This window comes from Tarenaya hassleriana, unplaced genomic scaffold (genome assembly GCF_000463585.1).
Source record: "Tarenaya hassleriana unplaced genomic scaffold, ASM46358v1 Cleome26, whole genome shotgun sequence".
Classification (NCBI taxonomy): Eukaryota; Viridiplantae; Streptophyta; class Magnoliopsida; order Brassicales; family Cleomaceae; genus Tarenaya; species Tarenaya hassleriana.
The window spans coordinates 1,045,260-1,060,021 of NW_010965869.1; the positions used below are offsets into that span (position 1 = coordinate 1,045,260).

The window sequence follows — 14,762 nt, forward strand, 5'->3', positions numbered from 1 at the left end:
TCTCTCTCTCTTTCTTTCTTTGATGTCTTAATTTTAGGAAGGAAACCCAAAAAAAAAATGCGACAAAAGGAAACAAATGTTCTGATTTTACAACAAACAAACACAAGATGGAAAAAAAAATAGTACTCGGTTACAAAATTGGATAGAAGAATGATGGGTTTGAGACTCAACAAGAAAGGTATATTTTTAGAGAGAGAATACTATTATTATGATCCAAAAGCAGGATCCGGCTATACGTCTCACCAACCACCGAGAAGGAAATTCCACCTAGAAAAATGTTACATAAAAATGAGACTTACTCTTACTGTCTAAAAAAAAACTCAGGAGTCGAACTGATATTATATCTAGGAGGAGTGGCCAATTTCGGTTTGCAATTATTCATAATCGTCTTTAAATCAAATCTGATATACCAAATGTATAATTTTTCTAAGGTCGAAAAACCTGAACGAAATCCGATTACGACACGAAAATCTTTTTAAATAGGATATTTTTATATATAAAAACCCAGTTCCAACCAAACCCAAACGAAAATTGAATCCAATTTAAAAACTGAATGAGTCTAGTTTTTCTAGAAAGGAAAGTAACCAAATCGTAACCCGAAATGTCCATCCATTATTATCCTAGAATTAGCAATCCTACTATAAACACCTCGGTGAAAATCATAATTCTGAAAGTTTCATGTCCTAAAATGCAGGCAGGTATGGTAAAAGTTTGCATCTTTGCAGACATTTTCCTCTGGTTTCCACTGTCAGAAATCACAGAAAAAAAGCCCTAGGAGTCGTATCTATCTGATCTCAAATAAAAATCTGAAACGAAAACATACAAGAGGACGTACCTCAGGGCATTGTTGCTTCCATGATTAGAGTCTTACAGATAGGTGTTCTCAATCACGGAGGCCCAATTCAACTTCCAGTTCATCATCCTCTTCAAACAACTTCAAAAGACGAGCATACTGCTCATCTCTTTTCTTCTTCTGCCACAGCTTATACAGGAAGAACGAAAACAACACTACAGCGGTGATTCCGATCAGCACCAGGATCACCTTTGTCCCTGTTTTGCTCGAAGAAGTGCGAGATTCAGCCTTTGCTACAGTACTCGAACTCTTGGAATCATCAGAATTTCCTGAAAATATCAATATTCATTATTGGAATAACATGAAGTCTCCTCGGGATTTAATGGTACTTTCAGACACTCCACTAAGCCCTTGCCCAAAACCAATAGATTTTTCGTATGATTTCTTCAAACCCGTTTCACCAATCTTTTATCGCGGCAAGGCTTGGCATTCACATCAAAGAAGCAAAAATCAATCCTGATGGACATAATGGAAGAAACCTGGACCTCACTGTACAATTCGAAACCCATAAAAAAAGTGAGATTGCAAAACCAAAGATCAACAAGCCCGAGCAGGCCAACATAAACTCTTTTTTTTTTTTTTCTAATTTGTTCTTCATCATGTTGAACATCAAATTACTTGAGTGAAATCTGTTTTGCCTAGGATCTTAGTTCCTATGGTAGCTTAACGGAGGAAGGCAGACCTCTCTTCCTCCCTTTAATACCTAAGTAACATAGGATACAGTCTCCAGACTTTGGACAGCAGATCTTCATCCGTAAACCTTCTGATTGTGAAATACCTAAGCATGCAACCTTATGAAGACGAATGATATATTCAAATAGCCAAATTCAGCTAAAATCCGACCTAAATCTCAAGGATTCAACACCTAAGCCCGAACAGATATCCAAAAAAGACCATCAAATCTGCGGATTCTACCAAATCAATAGGAGATATTCGAAATTCAAGACGACAAGGAAAAAAAAAAAGCGATAGATCTGATGAAGACGAACCTAAGACGAACTGCAGAAAAATCAAAGCGGAAAGTACCAGATGCCGCCAAGAAAGACCACATGCCAAGGCTCCTCTCATCTCTCTCTCTCTCGCTTGCACGCAGGAAGGATCGATCTTCTTCCTGAGCAAAAGAAGAGATCCTCACAGGGAATTGTTTTTTGGATGTTTCGTTTGCGCGAAAAGAAAAATGCAAGTGTTTGCAATTTGACCCCAAAACTTTATAAATAATTTGTTTCTTTTATCTGCACTTGTAACTTGCAGCTTTCAGTTTCTCCGTCGGCAGTTACGACTACCGCAACGTGACGCAACGCGTCATGAATATTATTACTTCAATTTTTTGTTGAAAAATAAACATTTTTTTACAAAAATATTAGACATATAATATATTTTTTATTAGAAAAAAAAACACAGATCATTGTACATTTCCAGGTTTTTCTGTTTAAGAAAGGGATTATTCATTTTGCATATAAACGATTAATGACCCGGTAAAATATATTAATTGCAAAAGACTGGTAGTCGTATTCCCATAAATCTTTTTAGGCAACAAAATACAAATGTTAGAAAACCGGTCGAAATATTTGTATATAGTTCACGACCTTTACATATTAAGCAGTCAAAACTCCAAAATCTAAGTTAGGAGGCGTCTTATTATCACTTCTTTTCGAATTATTCAGGAGGAACTAAGAACTTGAACTGAAAAATACAATAATCTCAATCGGAAACAAAACCAATAACCAATCTAAACCGGAAATTTAACCGTAAGCGTCATCCATAACCGGAGATATCAGAAGAACCAAAGCGAGCCATGAAATGAGACCGGAGAATCATCCATTATACACCACCACATGTATAGCTACCCAGCTGTGTCATAATACCATAAATAACTCCAAAATACACAACTTAAAAGCAAGTTTGTTCTCAGATTAGAAAAAAAAAACCACAAAAAAAGTAACAAAGCAAACCTCTATCGAGAGAGATTACAATCACTGACTCCAAAATCGTAAATTTTTTTCTGATAAGTTTACCTCTCACTTGAAGCACTTAGCGTCCAAGAGAGCCTCGCCCTCAAAAGGCTCGGCATCTTCGATCATTTGGCTCACTCGCTCCTTCTGGGCCTCGTCCGAGATATCGACCTTCTTCCACTCGTAAAGCTCCATGTCGTAGACCTCGTCCATGACAAACTTCGGGATCTCTTGCCCACGGAAGAGCCACAAACCCTTCACCTTAAACGGAGGCTCTGACCCGCAAACAAGCATCTTCCCGAATCCGTATTTCCGTACCAAGTCCATACGCTGGAGGAATCCACCGACCTTGTTAAGTGTCACGAATGATACAGTGTTCTCGTCGTTGTATTTGTAGTCACAGAACCACAACGAGTATCCCTCAGGGTCATACATGTCCCAGAATCCTGCATTGAGCACACAACAAAAATGGATTACACATGTTAGACCTCTTCTCATTAGGCGTGAACATAATAAATACCCAAAAATCAAGTACACAAGTACCCAATTTTGAATTTTCGAGTACCTGGCATTTCACAGGTAAGGAATTATCTTTTATTATCCATCCAACAGGTACGGGAAATCAAAAATTGATGACAAATACCCGAATATTGTGTCGGATTACTGATATCCTCGGGTATGAGTACGGGTATTAAAATATGATACTCATGACTATCAGATACCGATGCCCACCTCTACTTCACAGTTCATATCATTACTATACGCAATAAGCCATCATCACCAACAGAACGGTTGCAAAAGCACGTAAAAAGAGACAAACATTAATAATCCCACCTTTGATGGCAACCTCACGGAAGTTGGTCTTGGTGTTCGAGTAAAGCCTCTTCCACTCATCGAGAATCATTTTGCTTGGAGGAAGAAGGTCGAGAGGGTTCTTGGGTTTGGGTTTTGGGGCTTCTTCCTCTTCAGCAGCAGGCTTTGGTGCCTCTTCCTTTTTGGCTTCTTTCTTTGGCTCTTCCTTGGCCTTGGGCTTAGCAGGTTGAGCAGGTTTCTTTGAAGGAACAGGAGGAACAGATTCAGCCTGCTTGACGTCACCCAGCACCTTCTTGAAGTTCGGCTGGTTAACCAATGTCCAGTAGTATCTCTCAACATGAGGGAATGCAGAGGTAAAGCTTTTCGTCATGAGAGTACTGATTCCGAAGCTCATGTTGCAGACCAAGGCAATGTCAGCAAGGGTGATGGAATGCCCGACAAGGTAAGTGTTGGAAGAGAGGTGGGTGTTCAGAACATCAAACGCTCTCTTCAGAGCAGCAATTGTCGCTTCCTCAACCTTCACAGATACAGAGCATTTAAAAGATGAGGAGAAAACAGGCACAAATATGATTATGATAAAAGCGATAAACGTAATTAAAAAATACTTACAGGAGCTAGAAAAGGTGCATAGCCCACCCTTGGAATGAACCATCTCAAAATGTTAACATCAACCTCCATTGAAGCAAAATCGATCCATTGCTCAATTTGTGCCTGCAAAGTTACCAAATATGCGTAGATAATTAGAATACAAAACTTTTGGGTGAAAACGAAAGCAAATGTGCAAATAAAATAAAAGAAAAAACATTCTGTAGGTTCTTACATATTCAATGAGAGAAGATCCAACCAAAGAATTGTCACCCTTCAAGCGACTTACTGCAGTAGCAAACCAAAAGATCCATTATATCCGAATAACATAAGTAAGTTAATCAGATATAAATGATGAAAAAGAAGGCAAAAAGAAGAATGAAGACAGTATAATTATACCATATCGAGCAATAGCATTGCTCTCAAAAATGGGACCCTCGGGAGTCTCAAGCACGGGGACCTAGCAAGATCAATGCAATTACTCAATAACAAATACCGGCAAACATAATTCAAGAAAGCACGCTTTTTCAGGAATTAACTTCTGGCGAGGGAGTTTGCCTACCTTTCCAATAGGGTTCATCTTGAGGAATTCTGGGGATTTGTTAGTGACGCCCATCTGAAAGTCCGAGGGCACCTCAATCTGCACACCGGTGTACTCAGCGGCAATCAGTGCCTTGTTGGCACCTTTGTTACCCTTGTAAGTGTGCAGAACCTACAATAGCAAGATTCAAAATTACAAAAATCTATCGGTAAGTCATATATCAAAAGATTGGTTATCCGAACCTCTGAATAAAATAAATAGCAAAACATAAAGCGAAAAAAATATTGACTTACACAGACAATCATCGAGAAAGATGCATTCCGGATCCACATTGGAAAAAAAATCGAACAAAACCAATCTGACAATATAGCCTAAACGCATGCACCATGCAAACTACAGAAGGTATAGCCGCAACCAAAGAACAGAAAATCCAATTCTCAAGCTTCTTCAGAAAGAAATGGATGTCAAATGAGAACCGAAGAATTGCAAATAGCCACTCGAGATCAAAGGGAAAGATAACACATCCTACCAACAGACCTCAAGAATCTAGATCAGACGAAAATCAAAACGTTCACCGACTAAACCAACATGCAGATAAATCAAAATCATAAATCTCCTGACACGATCAATCGGAAAACAGGTTCTAGAAAGCTGCTCTGCAAGAATCTATCAGAACACAAACAACATATCAACCAAAATATGATTGAATGACGAATAATTAAGCAAACAAACAATAAAATTGGTGATTAAACCATGAAAGAGAGAACTCACCAAAGCCATTGCTCAAACGGAGAAAAAACGAACTCCGGATTCTGAATTCAGATCTGGAACCAAAGAAGATATCAACCAAACAGTGAATCACACATTTCGAGGAAACGAATCAGACGATGACGTAATGAAGAGATGGAGGATGAAGAAAGCACGTAGATCGATCTTACCAGAGGCTCTGAATTCCTTCCGTAAGAGCAAGAGCGAGAGAGAGAAGACTGGAGCGTGGCGGAGACAACTATTAAAGCGAGCGGAAATGACAGATGAGAAGATTAGGGTTTTAGTGAGGCGTACGTATGTGCAGTTCAGACCACATTGCTCGGGGAATATTCCGCGCCGGTTTAGTCCGGTTAGGTTCGGTTTGATTTTAGCTTTGGATTGTATATTTATATTTATTATTCTCACTTCAATGCTGGGGAATTAAATGCAGCTTGAAGCGTCTGTTTGTAGTGGATATGTGGGATTTGGTTCAGTTATATTTTTTAGACTTTTAGTTTTAAAAATTATAGTTATTTTATTCTATTTTAATCAATTAAATTAAAAAATGATTATTTTAAAAATATTTAACTTTTTTCGAATTTCTTAATATTCATTTTATTGATCGAGCTTAATTTTACAGCTACATAACATGTGTGCTACATGCTACATAAGTACATATTATTAATTTCACACTTTTATTATATCTATATATATAAACTAAAATGATCTCCTTTTATGTTTTCATGTTTTTAGTATACTTTATCTTTTAATTTAAGAAACAAGATTTGTCCTATTTTTGGAAAGTAGATTGTCGTTTACTTAAAAAAACACACATCACTTGACCAAAAAAAAACACATCATATTTTTTTTTTTTCTTGAATCGTATTTTTCCACATAAACGACTGCATGTTGCTCAACACAACCTAATTATTTTAGCCATAAAAAAAAGAGTTTAAAAAAAAAATAGATTTGATTGGTCAAACTTTGAAATTTACTCAAAATTCCCAAAAAGCCATTTCACATTTATTCTACAAACCAAAAAGGATAACTGTTCCATTATTTACTGTATCGTTTTAGTGAAACTATCTGAACAAACAAAACAATAATAAATTTAGCCAGAAAGAACTTTTGTGCCAATTTCTATCAATAAAATGTAAAATTTTCCTCACAAAATAACAAGTGTTTTGGGTATAATTATCAAAACTAACATTTTAATTTATAAATCACAGACAATAAATATTTTTAATTTTTGGGTTAGAATTTACAAAGCGAAAACAGCTATTTACATTAAATATCGAAGCTATATATTAGCTATGATTAATTCTTTCAATATCCATCACTTTAGAATTTGGATGAATAGTTTAAAAGAAAAATTAGTTGCAGTTTAATCCTACAGTTTGCGTTAATCCCTTAACAGTATATTTAGTCATTATCGTTAAAAATGCACCCTCTAAACATATGATTTTCTATACGTTTTCGTACATCGGAGCCAAAATTCCATCTGTTTTTTTTTATAAAAAAAAATCTAAACACGTTTTTAAATCATCCATCAATTTACATAGTCATTATATATTAAATATCAAAATCTGTTCATGTGGTCACATCCCAATCCCAACCCTCTTAATATTCCTTAATAAGACAAAAGTGTACATAAAAATCCTATAAATTAATAAATATAAGTTTCAGGTACAAAAATGAACATCAAAAGTTTAATTTCCGGTTCAAAAGTTTTAGTTTTTAAAAATTATATCAATTCAATTATAAAACGAGTTTCGATAAATGAATTCTGTACGCATTAACAAAAACGATCAATTTTTTTGCAGTTGGATCTTTTGGATTTTTTCCTCCATTGTCCATAATTTTGTACTCCCATTCCCATTGTCTTGAATTCATACATAGTTTCTAATTTTCAATGTTCAAAGGCAGAGTAAAAGAAAAAAAAACATTATTTCAGTTAATTTTATAATAATTTCTCATTATTCTGGAAGATGTAGTTGAAATGAATGTTCCGTGAAATTTTCCGGATTATAAACTAAAAACTTTATAATTTCCCCACGTATAAATCATTGTCAAGGTTAATATTTTTTTCCACAAGTTTTCCAAAACAAAAACGATTTATTACAATGACAAATGAACTTTCTCTTTTAGCCTTATTTTTACGATGGATTGATATTCTAACAAGATTACTTTCTCATACACATACCATACAACTCCAAAATAAGGCAAGACAAATGCATTAGAAAATTGAATATATAATTTTTGAATATTCATCTATCAATATAATGAGTTAATATATGATTAGTAAAAAAATCTACTAACCTAAGTAGTATCATTTTTTTTATTGCCATTTGATCAGAGATAGATATTTTAATTTGATTATTTTCAAATTTAGAGTTACAGTTTTTGAAGGGAAAAAAAAACTATACCTATGGTAATTTTATGTCGAATTTATATGTTATCGTAGATTTTATTTGTATGCTGGTTTCTATTTAGACTTTTGTATGGTTTGAATATGGTAATATATTATTTAGGTGAACGAAAATGAGTGGAATATGGAAAGCTTAAACATAATTAAGATTCTAAATTTGTGGGATTTTGTTAAATATGGCAGAATCTAGTGAATAAAATCGGAATGTTACAGATACACATGTTATTTTGAAAAAGCGTGGGGCCCATTTTCCCCTCAATCTACCTTTCGACATTCCTCAGGGGTAATTTCGTCAATTTAGTTACCGAAGGCAAATCATTCGAGGGGCATTTTAGACCACACGTAATTTCGTTTCCTCGAGGGATGAAAAAACAAATAGTTTTCTTTCTAAATCTCCTTCTATTCTTCGCCATTTCAAAAAAACCATTTCTCTCTCTCTCTCTCTTCCTGGTTCCTCTGTGTAAAGCGATAAACGATGGCGAGAAGACCGGACGAGGAGTATGATTACTTGTTCAAAGTGGTTTTGATCGGAGATTCAGGTGTTGGGAAGTCGAATCTCCTCTCTCGATTCACTCGCAACGAGTTCTGCTTGGAATCCAAATCCACCATCGGTGTCGAATTCGCTACTCGTACCCTCCAAGTACACACACTTATCTACATGGACTACTCGAGTGCTTGTTGATCTAGGATTGGATTCGATTCTATTATTGTCTTGATTTATTTTGAATTTTCTGGGATCCGGAAGAACTGCCCTTTCATGCTCTCGTGTGTGTGTGTGTTTTACTTGATTCAGTAAAAATTATTCTGTTTTTTAGTAGAAAGTACTCATTCCATGGTGATCTCTTCGTGTGTGTATTTTACATGGCCTTGCCTCTATATGTGTATCATATGGATGGGTTCTGGGTTTCGCAGAATTTCGGCAAAGCAGGCACCGATAGTACCGACATCCGGCTCGGTTTCGGCCTTGTTTATGGTTTGATACACATATCAGTGACAGATAGAGTTGACAATATGTGTGTTTGTGTCCGTATGTATGTTTATTTCATCCGGTTGAGTCTGATCCATGAATTTGATTATGCTTTTTCACCAAAATTGTCTGTTTTTAGATGATTTTGGAAAACGATTCCCAGTTTTTCCAATTTTGGTAGCTTCACGAGTCGTTTTACGCATGCTCTATTGTCTTGCCAATTTTATGGAAATGGAAGTAGCAGATCTTGTGTCTGATTTGAGTAAGGCTTTTGTATTTTCTGGAGTTCTCTCTAATCTGATATGGTGTACATAATATTGCGTTGTTACTAAATTTAGCTTTAGATTTCACCAGATCTAACTTCGATTTTGGACGAATCAAGGATTTGTTCATTTGCATTTTCGACTCTTCACTCTGATGTCGTGTCGGTCGCAATGCCTTTCAATTTCATAGCTCTGTACACGTAGCTTACAGGTTTGCATATAATATCAGACCCAAATGGGTATGATGATGATCACCCTATCTGAAGATCGAATGAATTGGTTTCAATATCATATCATATGACACCCGTTTCAGTCCTAGATATGTTGCAAACTCCAATCATCACTTTGCATTGCATCCATGCACAAGTTTGTAGTAGTTAGTTTCCTGTTTCCATCATGTCATTTCTGCATAATCTAACTCGTGTTAAGTTTTGGGTTTTGCCCCACCATACCCGATGCTGCATTTGGTGGCTGTCATGTTTTTTCTTCGGTTAATTTGGTTAACACTAAACCTTATTGAAAGTGTGCATTATGTTCTTAGGTAGAGGGAAGAACTGTGAAAGCTCAGATATGGGACACAGCGGGTCAAGAGCGTTACAGAGCGATAACCAGCGCCTATTACCGAGGCGCTCTAGGGGCTCTCTTGGTCTACGATGTCACCAAGCCGACAACCTTTGAGAATGTGAGCCGGTGGCTGAAAGAACTCAGAGACCATGCGGATTCCAACATCGTGATCATGATGATCGGGAACAAGACTGATCTGAAACATCTCAGGGCCGTAGCCACGGAGGATGCTGAGAGCTACGCGGAGAAAGAAGGTCTTTCTTTCATCGAGACATCGGCCCTCGAAGCAACGAATGTCGAGAAGGCTTTCCAGACGATACTCTCGGAGATTTACAGGATCATTAGCAAGAAATCGATATCGTCCGACCAGACAACTGAGGCTGCTGCCAGCATCAAAGAAGGGCAGACCATCGATGTCTCTGCTTCTTCTGAAACCAACACCAAGAAGACGTGTTGCTCTTCATCTTGAAAAACATAGCCCAGGCTCTATTTGCCTTTCAAGTTATTGTTTGCATCACGATTTATCTATTATATGGTATGATCCTCTTTACTCGAAGATGGTTTGTTGCATCTCTCCGATGTTTTTTTCCTTCCAAAAATAGTTTTTTTTTTGCTTAATTATGTGTCGGATTTTTAATTGGTTCTTCAAAATTGCCTTTGAGATTTGTCTTGGGGGTGTATTTTGTATTAGCACTTGGGCCAATTCTTCTCACTTGATCTGTTGGTCTAAAAAAAAGGTAAATTTTACATTAGTTCTCGGCTGTCTGTAAATTAAGTGTTTTTTTTTGGTAAAGAGTAAATGAAGTTTAAAAGACTAATCACTGTCTTTTACTAAACTTTAGTAATAATTAATAGGAAAAATCCCAAAAAAAATACTGAACTTTACAATTTTGACAAAAAAAAGTTTGAACTTTATTTTTTATCAATTAAACATTAAACTTTTTTAACGAATCTAAAAAAATAAGTGAATTTTTTAAATGATCTAAAAAATACATAAACTTTTCTGTGATTATAAAAAAAAAATACTGAACTTTTTTAGTGATCTAAAAAAAATACATAAACTTTTTTCGATTGTAAAAAAAAAATTAGTAAAATAATCTGACGTGTTTGCATCTCATTAGACCGCGTCATTCATTTTGTTTATTTTGACAATAGTAGAAGAGTTAAGTGTTTATTTTGTCAAACTTAAAAAGTTTAATATTTATTTGATAAAATAAAAAATTCAGTATTTTTTTGTCAAAATTGTAAATTTCAGTGTTTTTTTTGGAATTTTTTCTAATTAATATAGTAAAATTGGTATATCATGCTGTTCATTTCCATTCGGGCGGAAACGACCACCTCCATAAACGTAAATCACATCCTAAATGTGAATTTGTAAGGATTAAATTAAATACACGATAATTGCGTGGAATAATGTAGTTGAAGATTTTACACGTACAAAACATATTCCTTTTGTTACCTTTTTTTTTTGTAATGGGTTTTCAATTTCCATTTTTCTTTTTTGGTAACAAGGGCCGTACTCTTAAGATTTCACTTTTTTTTTTTTGCAATCGACTGTTTCCTCTTCTATTCTCTTCCTCTCTTTCCTTTATCGGAATTTACCAAATTTCGTACTAATTTTTTCCATCTCGTTTGCAATTTGGTTCCCTTATAAAAAAAAGAAAAGAAAATCACAAAAAATATTTGAACTTTTCAATTTTAACAAAATAAAACCTGAACTTTGTTTTTTTTTAAATTTCACCCAAGATATCAGTCACCTACTCAACCAACTGTTTTATCCACTTTGAACAACCTGAACTTTGTTTTTTATCAAATAAAATTCTAATTTTATTTTTTACTCAAAAATAAACTCAAACTTTATAATCTTTGTTATTTTTAAAACCATAAACGAGGAAAACAACACGAACCCTTTGGATTAGTGAAACAGAACTGCGTCTTGAAGTGAAGTTTGATCGTTGTGGCTATCTTAATCGGTGCGGTTCTGTCCTATTCTTTGCGAAGGCCGTTACGTTGCTTGCGAACTCCTCGTGAGAAACACGCGCATGGAAGAGGCAGTAGTACGAGCAAGAATGGCGACGAAGAAGATGGTGAATGGTGAATGCGGAGTTTAATGTTTCATCATCCAAACAGCTCGCATAAAAAAAAGAAAAGGAATGTGATGATTCACCATGTAGTTTAATGATTCTTATCGATTTTGAGTTTGAGTTATAAATCTTTTTCGTGTAGCGAAATCGTTTTTGAGTATTTACGATAATATGGTTCAATACTTGAGCCAATTATATTAATGTTTTGTACGTGCTATTTTCATATAACTGAAATTGAATTTTTGGAAAAGTTCGTGTAGATACCATTTAACAATTTAATGTTTTTTGATGGACGATTTAGAAAATATAGTGAACGCGATATTCTATTCAATTTAAAACTCTAACCGAAATAAAACTAAAAGAGCTAAGTTTTTTTGTCTAATGCAAGTGAAATTCACAAATTAACACAAACGCGCTAACATAAGAGTGTTCGGCCACATGCATGCATGCATGCATACACAACAACGTCAAGAGTTTGATCCCTTAGGAAAACAAAGGAACTTCTCTAAAGCACTTAGGGCACAATTCTAACAGGTTTCAGAGACAGAAGTAGGGTTTTTTTTTCAAGAGCTTGCGTACGGATAAAAGAAGAGAAGAACAGATAAGTCGTAAAGATTTACAGAGACTAACCGCAGCAACCGCTGTTCTGTTGGATAGGCTGTCCTTTCATCTGGACTGTCCCCGACGCCTTGTTAACACTCGGCTGGTTTCCCATTCTGCGGTATAGAGTTAACATAGGATCAGAGTCACTTCACCGAGTATTACGAAAAAAAAGGGCATCCACTGATCAGGGAACCGGGTTCGCGGTATGAGAAATATATGATCATGAATTTCAATGCATTGACAGTTTCATCGACCACAGAAGCTTGGGAAATTTTATCATGACCTATCCACAGACAGCAAGGGCTAAAACTGTTCCTATTCTTAAAAATTTCGAAACATTGATTCGAGTTCACAACAGTTCCTGTGAATAGTTCATTTCCTGGGAAAGTCCAGTCTATGAGGGTCAGCTTCATGGAGGCAGAATGGGTCAAGAATCATGCATCTATCTCGTTTCAAAATGTTAAAAACACAAAAAATATAATTCACTATGGAAAGGGCAAAACAATATGGAAATCTCAGGGAAGGAAGATAAAGATAGAGATAATACTTCTTCTTGATCTCTCCAGCAATGGTTAAGAAAGCATGTTCTACGTTGATAGCATCCTTGGCACTCGTCTCCAGAAAAGGAATCCCGAGCTCATCAGCAAGGGCCTACAGTTTGAGCATATAAGATTCAGGAAAGCCATATCACACCCCTGATGGACCAATAACGGCAACTGCCCGATAATCCAATTCAGTGTATGGTGAAGTTCGCGGCTATAAAATGAGGCATGACCTTCTTGATGATTAGCATGTCACAACATGGTTATACGCTTAGTAACATACAGCAATGGCCGGATGAGAAAGGATATGATATAAGTAAAGATAAGAAAGGAATTATAAATAGAGGACAGATGCAGAGTAGAAAACCATCAATAGAAACAAAAAAGCTTATGGAGCTTCTTTACCTTTCCGGCCTCGGTGGTAACAACTTTGTTTTCAATCAGATCAGTTTTGTTTCCGATTAGAAGCTTGCAAACGCTTTCGTTAGCGTATCTATCTATCTCACTCAGCCACTGCTTCACGTTGTTGAAGCTCTCCATCTCAGTACAATCATACACAATCTGTCAAGTGAAAAATAATTTTTGTGATTCTTTAAACAAAATCAGAATGCCTATGACTTGTCCATATGATGCATATATGTTTCACAGTTACACAAAGATATTGATCAAACAATGACACAGCATGGACAAATAGTCCACAGAAACAATAATAATACCCGTAACCAGAAGTATCACGAGGAAGAGATTCTTACGATGATCCCATGAGCTCCTCTGTAATAACTGCTAGTGATGGTCCTGAAACGCTCCTGCCCCGCAGTATCCCACTGCAGAGAGCAGCAACAATAAGATTAAGGAACTAACTCATGGAAGACGGATGGCAAATTAGCAAAAACGAGTGAATATGGAATGAGTATAAAGAGAAAACCCAACGACCGAGACAATGATGGAAATTAACGAATACATGCCAGTGTCATCTCAGAAATGGCTAAACATTTGAGCATAGTGAAAGATTACAGCAAGTATTTCGAAGAAATAAGAGATTTACTCACGATCTGCAGCTTTATAGTCTTCCCATCGAGCTCGATGGTCCTAATTTTCTGCCAAAAGGAGATGTCACATTGTAAGTTGATCTCAATTCCACTGAACCATCAAATACATATGAACATACATTGTTGGCCCATTTCCAAAAATTTCCCATTTGTACATGCTAATTTGGTATATACACACACATACATAGATGTATGACAGTGTAAATACTTACAAAGTCGACACCAATAGTACTTATGTAGCTGTCGATATAAGCATCATCCTGGAATCATGAAGGAAGATAATCATAAGTCACAATCATTCATCACCGTTCATGAAAAAGACAATAATTTACAGACAGAAAGGGAATTCCTCACAGAACAAGAACAAAGGAGAAAGGGGTGATTCCGACAACGTAATCAATTAAGCCAAGATTAGAGAAGAAAAAAAAAAGTCAAACTCACGGCGAATCTGAGAAGCAGGCACGATTTCCCGACCGAAGAGTCTCCGATTAGTAAAAGCTTGAACAGATAATCGCTAAAAAACCCAAGAAAGGAAACAAAACGTAGAGATTTGAATTCTACACAGTAACAAAGAAAAAGTAGAACGATTACGAGTAGAGACAATGCAGAAGAGGGGAAGAGAAACTTACTACTCGTTGCTCATGATATCTCAAAGTGCGATCTTTCGACGGAAAATGGAAAATTTTCCCGGAAAATCCCTCCCCTTTTTTCCCTCAAAGAAGAAAGAGTTTCTGTTGTCGTGGCAATCGAGGGCCATGAACCCCACCACTT

The 14,762-nt window shown here is 36.0% G+C and overlaps 4 protein-coding genes across 5 annotated transcripts; 1 reads left to right on the forward strand and 3 right to left on the reverse strand.

The window, feature by feature from the left end:
* On the reverse strand, positions 1–2,042 carry LOC104816824. 2 transcript variants are annotated; one of them, XM_010545808.1, is made up of 3 exons: positions 1,880–2,042; positions 836–1,122; positions 1–267 (listed from the first exon to the last, which is right to left on the reverse strand). In XM_010545808.1, exons 1-2 carry the CDS (start codon positions 1,902–1,904, stop codon positions 884–886), a joined length of 264 nt encoding a protein of 87 aa, XP_010544110.1. In that variant the 5' UTR covers positions 1,905–2,042; the 3' UTR covers positions 1–267; positions 836–883. The 2 variants fall into 2 exon arrangements, with proteins under 2 accessions (XP_010544110.1, XP_010544109.1); XM_010545807.1 differs by having other exon boundaries at positions 1,843–2,041.
* A 585-nt stretch (positions 2,043–2,627) lies between these two features.
* Positions 2,628–5,790, reverse strand: LOC104816825 (probable elongation factor 1-gamma 2). The gene is made up of 8 exons (XM_010545809.1): positions 5,683–5,790; positions 5,516–5,568; positions 4,766–4,915; positions 4,603–4,663; positions 4,439–4,491; positions 4,228–4,329; positions 3,640–4,135; positions 2,628–3,251 (listed from the first exon to the last, which is right to left on the reverse strand). The coding sequence occupies exons 2-8, from the start codon at positions 5,522–5,524 to the stop codon at positions 2,872–2,874; spliced, it is 1,251 nt and encodes a 416-aa protein (XP_010544111.1). The 5' UTR covers positions 5,525–5,568; positions 5,683–5,790; the 3' UTR covers positions 2,628–2,871.
* A 2,526-nt stretch (positions 5,791–8,316) lies between these two features.
* Positions 8,317–10,384, forward strand: LOC104816826 (ras-related protein RABA2a). Its single transcript, XM_010545810.2, has 2 exons — positions 8,317–8,559; positions 9,691–10,384. Exons 1-2 carry the CDS (start codon positions 8,395–8,397, stop codon positions 10,180–10,182), a joined length of 657 nt encoding a protein of 218 aa, XP_010544112.1. The 5' UTR covers positions 8,317–8,394; the 3' UTR covers positions 10,183–10,384.
* A 1,885-nt stretch (positions 10,385–12,269) lies between these two features.
* LOC104816827 (ras-related protein RABD1-like) lies at positions 12,270–14,745 on the reverse strand. The gene is made up of 8 exons (XM_010545812.1): positions 14,621–14,745; positions 14,433–14,505; positions 14,204–14,251; positions 13,992–14,039; positions 13,695–13,766; positions 13,348–13,503; positions 12,948–13,051; positions 12,270–12,513 (listed from the first exon to the last, which is right to left on the reverse strand). Exons 1-8 carry the CDS (start codon positions 14,632–14,634, stop codon positions 12,423–12,425), a joined length of 606 nt encoding a protein of 201 aa, XP_010544114.1. The 5' UTR covers positions 14,635–14,745; the 3' UTR covers positions 12,270–12,422.
* Positions 14,746–14,762: the final 17 nt, after the last annotated feature.

Bases quoted from the DNA above. Each gene is read 5' to 3' on its own strand.
- LOC104816825 (XM_010545809.1), bottom strand. The intron at 4,664-4,765 runs GTAGGCAAACTC...TGATCTTGCTAG, and splicing joins AGATGAACCCTATTGGAAAG to GTCCCCGTGCTTGAGACTCC. The intron at 4,136-4,227 runs GTAAGTATTTTT...GTATCTGTGAAG, and splicing joins ATGCACCTTTTCTAGCTCCT to GTTGAGGAAGCGACAATTGC.
- LOC104816824 (XM_010545807.1), bottom strand. From the start codon at position 1,921: ATGAGAGGAGCCTTGGCATGTGGTCTTTCTTGGCGGCATCTGGTACTT. The intron at 1,123-1,842 runs GTTCGTCTTCAT...TGATATTTTCAG, and splicing joins TTTTCTGCAGTTCGTCTTAG to GAAATTCTGATGATTCCAAG.
- LOC104816827 (XM_010545812.1), bottom strand. The intron at 14,252-14,432 runs GTGAGTTTGACT...TCATGATTCCAG, and splicing joins GCCTGCTTCTCAGATTCGCC to GATGATGCTTATATCGACAG. The intron at 14,040-14,203 runs GTAAGTATTTAC...TCCTTTTGGCAG, and splicing joins GTACTATTGGTGTCGACTTT to AAAATTAGGACCATCGAGCT.
- LOC104816826 (XM_010545810.2), top strand. From the start codon at position 8,395: ATGGCGAGAAGACCGGACGAGGAGTATGATTACTTGTTCAAAGTGGTT. The intron at 8,560-9,690 runs GTACACACACTT...TTATGTTCTTAG, and splicing joins TCGCTACTCGTACCCTCCAA to GTAGAGGGAAGAACTGTGAA.